Raw genomic sequence first — 14,170 nt, forward strand, 5'->3', positions numbered from 1 at the left:
TGGGGTATGGTGATGTCATTATGGGGTATGGTGATGTCATTATGGGGTATTGTGATGTCATTATGGGGTATTGTGATGTCATTATGGGGTATTGTGATGTCATTATGGGGTATTGTGATGTCATTATGGGGTATTGTGATGTCATTATGGGGCATTGTGTGTAGATTGATGATGAATTTATTTTATTTTATTCATTTTAGAATAAGGCTGTAACGTAACAAAATGTGAAAAAAGTCAAGGGGTCTGAATACTGTATGCTGCCATATTGTTGCAAAGGTCAACAACTTAGGTCTACTCTGCTCCCCACAGATACACTGTGCCCCTAGGCCGTCTGTCTGTCTGTCTGATAGTGAGGCGGGAGAAGTGTAGACCAAAGTTGACGTTTTCTACACTATGATTGTGTAACATTATATACGTGTGTTAAACTAATGTGTTAATCTGTGCTCGAATGTGTTTCTGATCTGAACTGAGTAGCCAGGCAGGATGTGAGTTTGGTACTGGACTGTGCTCTAATGTGTTAATCTGATCTGAACTGAGTAGCCAGGCAGGATGTGAGTTTGGTACTGGACTGTGCTCTAATGTGTTTCTGATCTGAACTGAGTAGCCAGGCAGGATGTGAGTTTGGTACTGGACTGTGCAATACATGTATGAGTTGTGGTTTCAATCTAATGGAAGATAGTGAGAAGACATTTAACGTTTCATTATTCATATGTACGGGATACACATGGTATTCTCCGTAACTTAGCACTCACTCAGTCACTCAGTCTGTATTATACTGATGATGTCATCCTGTATTATACTGATGATGTCACCCTGTATTATACTGATGATGTCACCCTGTATTATACTGATGATGTCATCCTGTATTATACTGATGATGTCACCCTGTATTATGATGATGATGCCATCCTGTATTATACTGATGATGTCATCCTGTATTATACTGATGATGTCACCCTGTATTATACTGATGATGTCACCCTGTATTATACTGATGATGTCGTCCTGTATTATACTGATGATGTCACCCTGTATTATGATGATGTCACCCTGTATTATACTGATGATGTCATCCTGTATTATACTGATGATGTCACCCTGTATTATGATGATGTCACCCTGTATTATACTGATGATGTCATCCTGTATTATACTGATGATGCCATCCTGTATTATACTGATGATGTCATCCTGTATTATACTGATGATGTCATCCTGTATTATACTGATGATGTCATCCTGTATTATACTGATGATGTCATCCTGTATTATACTGATGATGTCATCCTGTATTATACTGATGATGTCATCCTGTATTATACTGATGATGTCATCCTGTATTATACTGATGATGTCATCCTGTATTATACTGATGATGTCATCCTGTATTATACTGATGATGTCAGCCTGTATTATACTGATGATGTCAGCCTGTATTATACTGATGATGTCAGCCTGTATTATACTGATGATGTCATCCTGTATTATACTGATGATGTCATCCTGTATTATACTGATGATGTCATCCTGTATTATACTGATGATGTCAGCCTGTATTATACTGATGATGTCAGCCTGTATTATACTGATGATGTCACCCTGTATTATACTGATGATGCCATCCTGTATTATACTGATGATGTCAGCCTGTATTATACTGATGATGTCATCCTGTATTATACTGATGATGTCATCCTGTATTATACTGATGATGTCACCCTGTATTATGATGATGATGCCATCCTGTATTATACTGATGATGTCATCCTGTATTATACTGATGATGTCATCCTGTATTATACTGATGATGTCATCCTGTATTATACTGATGATGTCAGCCTGTATTATACTGATGATGTCAGCCTGTATTATACTGATGATGAAATGTTTATTCTATTCTACTGAGCCATTTACTTTGTGTTCGTATTCTTGACTTTTATATTTTCTTATTGTTGTTTCATTGTTGAGAAGGAACCAGCAGTAAGCATTTGGTTGGACAGTGTATACGATGTGTATCCTGAACGACTAATAAAACTTGAAACAGTTTTTTTTTCAAATGTAGGATCTTAATTTGAGCCAGTTTGCTAGAGTAGGAACATTCACATTTCCTGCTACAACAGGATACAACAGGGATTCAAACCAGCAACCTTTCAGTTGCTGCCCCAACACTTTAAACGCTAGGCTACCTGTCGTCATATAAATACACTACAAGGTTTAAAGTTCTCCTGCAAATTAAGATCCTACATCTGTATGTGTCATATGTTCTATTATACTGTACGCGTCATATGTTTACGTCTCACACATGTCATGTGTTGTGTTAATAAGTGTCATGCGTGTCATATGTTAAGTCGGAGGCCCTCCCATCTTGCAGATAAATCCAGCAAAACAGTGTGAAACTCCAGTCGCCAAGGCAATAGTCTTGACTCCCGCTTCCAGCACCCCTCCCCTTGGTTTCACAGCAACCGTTTCTTAGTGACATCTCTCTCTCTCTCTCTCTCTCTCTCTCTCTCTCTGTCTCTCTCTCTCTCTCTCTCTCTCTCCTGTGCATGCCTCTTCCTGCAGCTAAACTTGATTGTGAGAATGACAGAATGGGGAAAGGGAGGAGGAAGGAGAAATATAAAGGCTGAGAGGAGGGTAGGAACGACGGAACGACGGAAAGGAAACAGGGTGGATTAGTGCATAGGGGCATAAGGGGCAGATAGGAAGGCAAATAGAACAGAAGATGAAGGAGGAATAAATAAAAGCTCAGCCCCAATGCTTCTCTCTTTCCTCAGCCCCAATGCTTCTCTCTTTCCTCAGCCCCAATGCTTCTCTCTTTCCTTCAGCCCCAATGCTTCTCTCTCTCCTTCAGCCCCAATGCCTCTCTCTCTCCTTCAGCCCCAATGCTTCTCTCTTTCCTTCAGCCCCAATGCTTCTCTCTTTCCTCAGCCCCACTGCTTCTCTCTTTCATTCAGCCCCAATGCTTCTCTCTTTCCTCAGCCCCAATGCTTCTCTCTTTCCTCAGCCCCAATGCTTCTCTCTTTCCTCAGCCCCAATGCTTCTCTCTTTCCTCAGCCCCAATGCTTCTCTCTTTCCTTCAGCCCCAATGCTTCTCTCTTTCCTTCAGCCCCAATGCTTCTCTCTTTCCTTCAGCCCCAATGCTTCTCTCTCTCCTTCAGCCCCACTGCTTCTCTCTTTCCTTCAGCCCCAATGCTTCTCTCTTTCCTTCAGCACCAATGCTTCTCTCTTTCCTTCAGCACCAATGCTTCTCTCTTTCCTCAGCCCCACTGCTTCTCTCTTTCCTCAGCCCCAATGCTTCTCTCTTTCCTCAGCCCCAATGCTTCTCTCTTTCCTTCAGCCCCAATGCTTCTCTCTCTCATTGGGTGTCATTTCTACATATATCTCTTGTGTACGTCATAACAATATTTAATGTGATATTATGACACTTGAGAAACTGCACCGAGGTCAAGATGGATGTGTTTGTGTTATGGGATCTGTTATCAATTGCAGGCTTTCAACAAACATATTGAAAAATTACACATTTTGGTCAAGTCAGCTGTCAAATAAGAGATCAGAATACTGATCTGGGAACTCAAATGATGGTTTTCAAAATGTCCAAAATCAATGTTTTTAAAGGACAAATCACAAACCAATAGAACATGAGAGAAATAGTCTATTGGTTTCAATGGCATTTCGAAGTCTTTATAAAATATTTGCCTGCATATTTTGTTGGACTTTGGCTAGGCTACTTTGAAGCAAGGTAAGACGTCCCTCATAATACAGTATGTATTAAAACGTTCCGCTTTCAAACAATTAAATATTTGTTTTCAAACTGCATACTGCCTCCAGCTCATTGCAAAGTGGAGTACTGTTAAAATAGAAAAACTCAAAACATCACCGTTGTGTTGTAAAACCATGAAAATGACCGCACCTAAGCTGAGATCTGGTGTTTGGAGGGTGTTTGAATGTGAACCCAACGGACGTGTTCTGATACACTGAATGGATTTCCAAACAGAATGGAAGTACTGAAACACACAAAGCGGTTCTTCATTCTGAATCATTGTGTTTTTTAAGACAGAACTGCGACAACCCTTGTTTGTGTTTCAATGCATTTAAAAGGCAGCATCCAAACACAAAATGTTTTGGCAGACTGTGTCTCTCATACGATCAAATGGTTTTAAAATTGCAAATATTTATAGCATGAATATTGATTGATGATGATTTCAGTCAATATTTTGATGAACATTTTAAAGAAGCCACTGGGAATGAAATACCTTTTCCTAGGGTAGGCTTAGGCACTAATTATAGGCTACAGTTACCAGGCTCATTATGAGATTAGAACTAATGATACAATCACAATGTTTAGGGCTATGTACATTGTAGCAGTGGTAACGTGAGGTAACAGAGTACCAGTCAAAGGATCGGACACACCTGTCACGGATCCCTCCGGAACTGTACCATCACGAACACCTGATTCCCATTTCCCTGATTGTAACGGTATAAATGTGCCCTTTGGTTACCATTGGGCTGTCGATTATTGGTCCAATGTCTGTTGTGCCTACCATATGGTATATATATATATGACTCATACTGTGGTAGTCTATATGATGCACTTTATAGCCACTGTTACTGTAACCTGATCTAGTGCTGGACTACCACACCACATGTTATATATGACTCATACTGTGGTAGTCTATATGATACACTTTATAGCCACTGTTACTGTAACCTGATCTAGAGCTGGACTACCACACCACATGTTATATATGACTCATACTGTGGTAGTCTATATGATACACTTTATAGCCACTGTTACTGTAACCTGATCTAGAGCTGGACTACCACACCACATGTTATATATGACTCATACTGTGGTAGTCTATATGATACACTTTATAGCCACTGTTACTGTAACCTGATCTAGAGCTGGACTACCACACCACTTCTGCCATTCATATTGTTATCTTGTTGCTAAATGTGCATCGCTTATTCATGTATTTGCTTTTTTTGCATATTGATAGCGATGTTTAATACTTGTATTCAAATTGCTTAATATTATATTATAGCATTTGAGAACTTAATTATGCATTCGTGTACTATCATTATTGCTTGTTGTTATCATTTTGCTATCTCTGTCTCCCTGTAGAAAAACATACGGTACATACCCCTAACCACAGTCAATCAGGACACGAATTACATACTAATCCCAACTGAACTGTCAATCATATGATCAAACCCAACATACGGTACATACTCCTAACCACAGTCAATCAGGACACGAATTACATACTAATCCCAACTGAACTGTCAATCATATGATCAAACCCAACTGTACGGTGATTTAATTCAGCTGAACAACCGTCCATGTGTCATCATCTGAATATAAAGACTCAGGTCAGGACATGAGCACAATGGACGACTGGTGGATCGCGTTGAGCCTTGGGCAGAAGTTTATTAACAAGTTTCGTATGAGTGCTACTGCTACATTAGCAGCCTGTATTTTTTCCATGAATGAAGAAATAATGCCTAATTTCTTTTAGATTTTGAAGAATATGGATAAATACCTTATAGATCTTTGAACTGTCTTTGAACTGTCTTCATCAATATCAAAATGTTTAAGGCCTCTTCGTGTTTTGTTATTTGATCATTAGCAAAGAAAAGAAAAAGCATTTGAGGCTTCAATCATGTCTTGAAAAAGTAATTTTACACGTATTAATTGTTATCCAGGACATATGAATTAGTAGTTTCTCATGTTGTTTGTTCTTTACTTTTGGAACTGATGAGGAGTTTCTCAACACACCGGAATTTTTTAATTTTTAATTTAACTAGGCAGGTCAGTTAAAGAACAAATTCTTATTTTCAATGACGGCCTAGGAACAGTGGGTTAACTGCCTTGTTCAGGGACAGAACGACATATTTTCACCTTGTCAGCTCAGGGATTTGATCTAGCAACCTTTCGGATACTACTCCAACGCTCTAACCACTAGGCTACCTGCCGCCCGTCCACTCTAACCACTAGGCTACCTGCCGCCCCTCCACTCTAACCACTAGGCTACCTGCCACCCCTCCACTAACCACTAGGCTACCTGTCGCCCCTCCGCTAACCACTAGGCTACCTGTCGCCCCTCCGCTAACTACTAGGCTACCTGCCGCCCCTCCGCTAACCACTAGGCTACCTGCCACCCCTCCACTAACCACTAGGCTACCTGCCACCCCTCCACTAACCACTAGGCTACCTGCCACCCCTCCACTCTAACCACTAGGCTACCTGCCACCCCTCCACTAACCACTAGGCTACCTGCCACCCCTCCACTCTAACCACTAGGCTACCTGCCACCCCTCCACTCTAACCACTAGGCTACCTACCACCCCTCCACTCTAACCACTAGGCTACCTGCCACCCCTCCACTCTAACCACTAGGCTACCTGCCGCCCCTCCACTCTAACCACTAGGCTACCTGCCACCCCTCCACTAACCACTAGGCTACCTGCCGCCCCTCCACTCTAACCACTAGTCTACCTGCCGCCCCTCCGCTCTAACCACTAGGCTACCTGCCGCCCCTCCGCTCTAACCACTAGGCTACCTGTCGCCCCTCCGCTCTAACCACTAGGCTACCTGTCGCCCCTCCGCTCTAACCACTAGGCTACCTGCCGCCCCTCCGCTCTAACCACTAGGCTACCTGTCGCCCCTCCGCTCTAACCACTAGGCTACCTGCCGCCCCTCCACTCTAACCACTAGGCTACCTGTCGCCCCTCCGCTCTAACCACTAGGCTACCTGCCGCCCCTCCTCTCTAACCACTAGGCTACCTGCCGCCCCTCCTCTCTAACCACTAGGCTACCTGCCCCCCCTACGCTCTAACCACTAGGCTACCTGCCGCCCCTCCGCTCTAACCACTAGGCTACCTGTCGCCCCTCCGCTCTAACCACTAGGCTACCTGCCGCCCCTCCACTCTAACCACTAGGCTACCTGTCGCCCCTCCGCTCTAACCACTAGGCTACCTGTCGCCCCTCCACTAACCACTAGGCTACCTGCCGCCCCTCCACTAACCACTAGGCTACCTGCCGCCCCTCCACTAACCACTAGGCTACCTGCTGCCCAACAGTTAAAGCAGTAAGATCAGGGAATACACAGTAAGAGGAAGAAGTGTTCTAAAGGAATCAAAACACCACAATAGTATTTTCAACCTTTTCTGGGTTAGTGCTCCTAGTCTCTGGCAAAGGTGTTGCACAACTTTTGATTACGTGTGGTTACAACACACCTGATCGTGTTTCAGAACACCGGGATGAATGTCTCAGTAAACCTTCAATCTGTCCCAATGCCCTCACAACCATGTTTCAATGCTCCAGTAAAGTTAAGGTTTTTATCTCCTTTACTGCGTTCACATGAAGAAGAGACGGAGATATTGGGGACGTCGGTCAGGATGCCTTGTAAGGATCCGAAGGCGAGTGAGTAATCTGCCTTTACCATCAGTCCTATTAGCCAACGCGCAATCCTTGGATAATAAAATGTATGAGCTCTGATCAAGACTATCCTACCAATGGGACATTAAAAACTGTAATATCTTATGTTTCACAGAGTCGTGGCTTTCAGTCCGTCAGCAAGATAGAACAGCTGCCTCCGGTACGACAAGGGGTGGAGGTCTCTGTCTATTTATAAATAACAGCTGGTGCACGAAATCTAATATTAAAGGAAGTCTCTAGGTTTTGCTCGCCTGAGGTAGAGTATCTCATGATAAGCTGTAGACCACACTATCTACCAAGAGAGTTCTCATCTCTATAATTCTATTTACCACCATAAACCGATGCTGGAACTAAGACCACACGCAACCAGCTGTATAAGGACATAAGCAAACAAGAAAACGCTAATCCAGAGGCGGCGCTCCTAGTGGCCGGGGACTTTAATGCAGGCAAACTTAAATCAGTTTGACCTAAATCAGCATGTTAAATGTGCAACCAAAGGGATAAAAACTCTAGACCACCTTTACTCCACACACGGAGATGCGTACAAAGCTCCCTTACCCTTCATTTGGCAAATCTGACCATAACTCTATTCTCTTGATTCCTGCATACAATCAAAAACTAAAGCAGGAAGTACCAGTGACTCGCTCAATAAGGAAGTGATCAGATGACACAGATGCTAAACTACAGGACTGTTATGCTATCACAGACTGGAACATGTTCCGGAATTCTTCCGACGGCATTGAGGAGTACACCACATCAGTCACTGGCTTTATCTATAAGTGCATCGATGACATCGACCCCACAGTGACTGTACGTACATACCCCAACCAGAAACCATGGATTACAGGCAACATCCGCACTGAGCTAAAGGGTAGAGCTGCCGCTTTCATGGAACGGGACTCTCACCCGGAAGATTATAAGAAATCCCGTTATGACCTCCGACGGACCATCAATCAGTCAAAGCGTAAATACAGAACTAAGTTTGAATCGTACTACACCGGCTCTGACGTTCGTCGGATGTGTCAGGGCTTGCAAACTATTACGGACTACAAAGGGTAGCACAGCCGCGAGCTGCCAAAAAGACACAAGCCTACCAGATGACCTAAATAACTTCTATGCTCGCTTCGAGGCAATCAACACTGAAGCATGCATGAGAGCATCAGCTGCACCTGACGACTATTTTATCACGCACTCCGTAGCCGATGTGAGAAAGACTTTTAAACAGGTCAACATTCACAAGTCCACAGGGCAAGATGGATTACCAGGGACGTGTACTCCGAGCATGTGCTGACCAACTTGCAAGTGTCGTCACTGACATCAACAACCTCTCCCTGACGGACTCTGTAATACCAACATGTTTCAAGCAGACCACCATAGTCCCTGTGCCCAAGAACACCAAGGTAACCTGCTTAAATGTCTACTGACCCATAGCACCCACGTCTGTAGCCATGAAGTGCTTTGAAAGGCTGGTCATGGCTCACTTCAACACTAACATCTCAGAAACCCTAGACCCACTCCAATTTGCATACCGCCCCAACAGATCCACAGATGATGCAATCTCTATTGCACTCCACACGGCCCTTTCCCACATGGACAAAAGGAACACCTACGTGAGAGTGCTGTTCATTGACTACAGCTCAACGTTCAACACCATATTACCCTCAAACCTCATCACTAAGCTAAGGAACCGGGGACTAAACATCTCCCTCTGCAACTGGATCCTAGACTTCCTGACGGGCCGCCCCCAGGTGGTGAGGATAGGTAACAACACATCTGCCGCTCTGATCCTCAACACGGGGGCACCTCAGGGGTGCGTGCTCAGTCCCCTCCTGTACTCCCTGTTCACCCACGACTGCACGGCCATGCATCACTCCAACACCATCATTAAGTTTGCAGACGACACAACAGTGGTAGGCCTAATCACCGACAACAATGAGACAGCCTATAGGGAGGAGGTCAGAGACCTGGCCGTTTGGTGCCAGGATAACAACCTCTCCCTCAATGTGATCAAGAAAAAGAAGATGATTGTGGACTACAGGAAAAGGAGGACCGAGCACGCCCCCATTCTCATCGACGGGGCTGTAGTGGAGCAGCTTCAGGACTTCAAGTTCCTTGGTGTCCACATCACCAACAAACTATTATGGTCCAAACACACCAACAGTCGTTAAGAGGGCATGACAACGCATGTTCCCCTACAGGAGACTAAAAAGATTTGGCATCTTCAGATCCTCAAAAAGTTATTCAGTTGCACCAGCATCATGACTGGTTGCATCACCCCCTGGTATGGCAACTGCTCGGCCTCCGACTGCAAGGCACTACAATTACCTCGACTAACCTCGACGCACATTGACTCTGTACCATATATCCTCCACATTGACTCTGTACCAGTACCCCCTGTTTATATCCTCCACATTGACTCTGTACCGTAACACCCTGTATATAGCCTCCACATTGACTCTGTACCGGTACCCCCTGTATATAGCCTCCACACTGACTCTGTACCGTAACACCCTGTATATAGTCTCCACACTGACTCTGTACCGGTAACCCCTGTATATAGCCTCCACACTGACTCTGTACCGTAACACCCTGTATATAGCCTCCACATTGACTCTGTACCGGTACCCCCTGTATATAGCCTCCACATTGACTCTGTACCGGTACCCCCTGTATATAGCCTCCACATTGACTCTGTACCGGTACCCCCTGTATATAGTCTCCACACTGACTCTGTACCGGTACCCCCTGTATATAGCCTCCACATTGACTCTGTACCGGTAACACCCTGTATATAGTCTCCACACTGACTCTGTACCGTAACACCCTGTATATAGCCTCCACATTGACTCTGTACCGTAACACCCTGTATAGAGCCTCACTACTGTTATTTTATTGTTGCTTTTTGTTTGTTATTTTTCGAATTTTCTTTTTTTTCTTTAAAAAAAAACCTTTCAGTTTGTTTTAATAAATATTTTCATAACACTCATTTTTCTTGAAACTGCATTGTTGGTTAATGGCTTGTAAGTAAGCATTTCGTGGTAAGGTCTACTACACCTGTTGTATTCATTGCATGTGACAAATCATTTGGATTTGATTTTACTATAATATTTTCTTTGTCTTTCTATCTATTAAATGGAAGAAGGATAACAATTTACTTGGATTGTATAGATAGAATGCACCCTCACTTGCTGCGTGTGTGGACTGGAGCCGGAAATTGTTCACCAAATCAGACTAGCTGTAGTCGTGTTGTTGCCGTGACTGCTGTGTCACGCTGCTCCGCTCTAGCAGATAGCAGCCTGAAGCGACCAGAGAGAGATAGAAACGGCCGCGTTGGAGAGTCAACGAAATGAGGGAGGAGAGGGAAGGGGGAGATTAAGAATTAGAGGTTGGGGATAGATGAAGGGATTGAGATCCGTGTAAAAGGAGAAGATTGAGCGGGAGAACCCTCGACATTTCTCCTCTTTTTCTCTTCTGAGTTAACAATGCGCTCTACCTGAAATAACAGAAGCATGCGTATGAGAACGTATCCCTGGAGCGCGTCTCTCCAGGAGCGGATATCGAGCCAAATTAACGACAGGAGGGAATAAGGGTTTTACGCACCAGGACCGACGTGGATTCGTTAGCAACAATGTGGTGCATCAATTGCGCCTCAGACAAGACTCCTGTTATTCTAAATAACAACAAGCTGATATACTGGTAAGGGCGCGTTTGAGTTGGATTATAGATTGCTGTTTATCAAAGATTATGCGGCAATAATTGTTATTCGCCAGTAAAAAAAACAACAGATTATTGCATTCCATATTATTGCATTTATTTGTATTTTCCAAACGGGTACATGATTGTGATATGCTTAATAAATGAATGGTTTAACGTAAATGATAGTATTGACAGTTAGTTGGTCAATATGGTGTTGTGGACTGCAACAGAAAACGGCTTTGTTATTGAACTGCTGTTTGATGTGCTGCCTCAAATGTCGACTCCTGTTCTGTACAGTAATGTTAGCCTACAGCAGACCCCATTCTGTACAGTAATGTTAGCCTACAGCAGACCCCATTCTGTACAGTAACATTAGCCTACAGCAGACCCCATTCTGTACAGTAACATTAGCCTACAGCAGACCCCATTCTGTACAGTAACATTAGCCTACAGCAGAGTAGGCTACAGTTTTGTCCCTTGGAATATGTCCTCTTAACTCTCAGGTAGGATAACAGTTGGGGAGATAGGAGACCGACCACTAACGTTTAAAAAAGGATGCATTGTTTTCTGTGTTAATCTTTTACTTCTCTACAAATCTACAGCTTCTACACATTCATTTTATTGACCACTCGTGTGGTGGTATGTACTTAATATGGTGTGTGGTGGACCTGAAACATTACAGGGTGAATCAGGTGTTAAAATGTCTCTGATATATGAAGGTAAGGATATTGTTTATTAAAGTACACATTTTTTCATAACCATACTATATCCTAAAATAATGAATATCTTAGCAGAGACGTGTGTGTGTGTGTGTCCTTCACAAACAACCGTTTTATGAAGGAAAATATCATTATCACATCTACTGTGTGTGTGTGTGTGTGTGTGTGTGTGTGTGTGTGTGTGTGTGTGTGTGTGTGTGTGTGTGTGTGTGTGTGTGTGTGTGTGTGTGTGTGTGTGTGTGTGTGTGTGTGTGTGTGTGTGTGTGTGTGTGTGTGTGTGTGTGTCAAATGAGAGGGTGAACTCAGGAAGAGATGCCAAGTCTATTTTATAAGCAGTAGTGAGTTACAGCCACGTGCTCGCTTTTTAACTACACCAGCAGGCCCAGACCTCAAATACCCTTTTGTAAAGTGTGTGTGTCTGTGTTGTGTTGGGGTGTGATGTCTCTCTTACTTAAATAATTGGTTTATAGATTTACACTGACCTATCAAAGAGAGTCAATCCTTTAAAACAGACCTTGGATCAACGATCCTCTCTCTTTCTCGCCTTGCCTCAAAGAAAGGCTGGTCCAAATCACTAAGGATTTAAAATAGTCCACAAAAAGGTTCTACAGCATCTCTTCCCTCTCAGGAGGCTGAAAAGTTTGGCATCGGCCCTCAAATCCTCAAAAATGTCTCCAGCTACACCTCTGAGACGATCTTCATTGGCTGCGTCACTGCTTGGTATGGTAACAGGACCGCCCTCGATCGCATGGCGCTACAGAGGGTGGTGAGGACAGCCCAGTACATCACCGGGACCGAGCTCCCTGCCACCCAGGACCTCTATATCAGAGAGTGGTGAGGACAGCCCAGTACATCACCGGGACCGAGCTCCCTGCCACCCAGGACCTCTATATCAGGTGGTGGTGAGGACAGCCCAGTACATCACTGGGGCCGAGCTCCCTGCCATCCAGGACCTCTATACCAGAGGGTGGTGAGGACAGCCCAGTACATCACCGGGACCGAGCTCTCTGCCATCCAGGGCCTCTATATCAGAGGGTGGTGAGGACAGCCCACTACATCACTGGGGCCAAGCTCCCTGTCATCCAGGACCTCTATACCAGGCAGTGAGAAAAGAGATTCCAGCCACCCACAAACGTTTTAAAAGAATAGAGACATTTCAAATCTTCTATTATTGGCTGTGTTCAGTGTTGTAACAATGAGCAAATAGCCTCTCTCTGTCTCTGTCTCGGTCTCTCTTTCTTTCTTTCTTTCTTTCTTTCTTTCTTTCTTTCTTTCTTTCTTTCTTTCTTTCTTTCTTTCTTTCTTTCTCTCCTCCCTCCAGCCCTGGCCACCTGTCCCACCCTCCCTCTGTTGTCCAATAGCAGAGATCTGTCCACTCTTCTCTGAATGATCCTGATCCTGTCATTAATACAATCCCCAAGATTATTTTCCAAAAATCCACATCCATATCCTCTACCCACCAAAAGCTTCAATTTAAAACTATTTAAAGAGAAAAATCTTTCAGTGGCGCAAGTAGGAAGTAAGGTGGGTCCTTCCCACCTACGTATTGCTAGGGGAAGCACTGCTGTAAAACTCATCTCAACCTCTCTCTATGGTGGCCAGTTTCAGCCACAGCTCTGTTGCATTGTGGTATAGTGTTGGGTTTCCACGTTATGGCATTGAATCTAGTTTGTCTAGCAACTCGTCTCAGTAGGATGTCATGGATCGACGTGCCATGTTGAAATCGCATCTCTGAAAACTCACTTAAATAATACCTTTGATGATACAGTGGGAGAAAGTGGGAGAAATACATGGTTATAACATCTACAGAAAAGACAGAAATGCCAAAGGGGGGAGGCGTTGTTTTCAGAAACACATTCCTGTAGAGCTTAGAGACGATCTCATGTTAAATACTGTTGAAGTAATATGACTACAGGTTCATCTGCCTCACCTAAAGCCCATTCTGGTGGGAAGCTGCTATAGACCACCAAGTATAACAGTCAGTATCTGGATAATACGTGTGAAATTCTTGACAATGTATGTGATATCAACAGAGAGGTATATTATCTGGGTGATTTCAATATTGACTGGCTTCCGTCAAGCTGCCCACTAAAGAGTAAACGTCATACTGTAACAAGTGCCTGCAACCTGGTTCAGGTTATCAGTCAACCTACCAGGGTAGTTACAAACAGCACAGGAATGAAATCATCAACATGTATTGATCATATCTTTACTAATGCTGCAAAAATCCATCAGATGTTTTATTCATAATTTACTAGGCAAGTCAGTTAAGAACAAATTCTTATTTTCAACTGATGGCCTAGAAACAGTGCCT

At 43.8% G+C, this 14,170-nt stretch overlaps 1 protein-coding gene across 1 annotated transcript in view; it reads left to right on the plus strand.

Moving 5' to 3' along the window:
• The first annotated feature begins 10,553 nt into the window (after positions 1-10,553).
• The window catches only part of LOC139543154 (IQ motif and SEC7 domain-containing protein 1-like), a 142,476-nt gene continuing 138,859 nt past the window's right edge, over positions 10,554-14,170 (plus strand). The window contains exon 1 of the mRNA XM_071349392.1: positions 10,554-11,137. Within this exon, the coding sequence (XP_071205493.1) occupies positions 11,070-11,137 (68 nt within the window). The 5' untranslated portion in view covers positions 10,554-11,069. The remainder of the gene's footprint in view (positions 11,138-14,170) is intronic.

The sequence above is a fragment of the Salvelinus alpinus genome, chromosome 17, assembly GCF_045679555.1.
Source record: "Salvelinus alpinus chromosome 17, SLU_Salpinus.1, whole genome shotgun sequence".
NCBI classification, from domain to species: domain Eukaryota; kingdom Metazoa; phylum Chordata; class Actinopteri; order Salmoniformes; family Salmonidae; genus Salvelinus; species Salvelinus alpinus.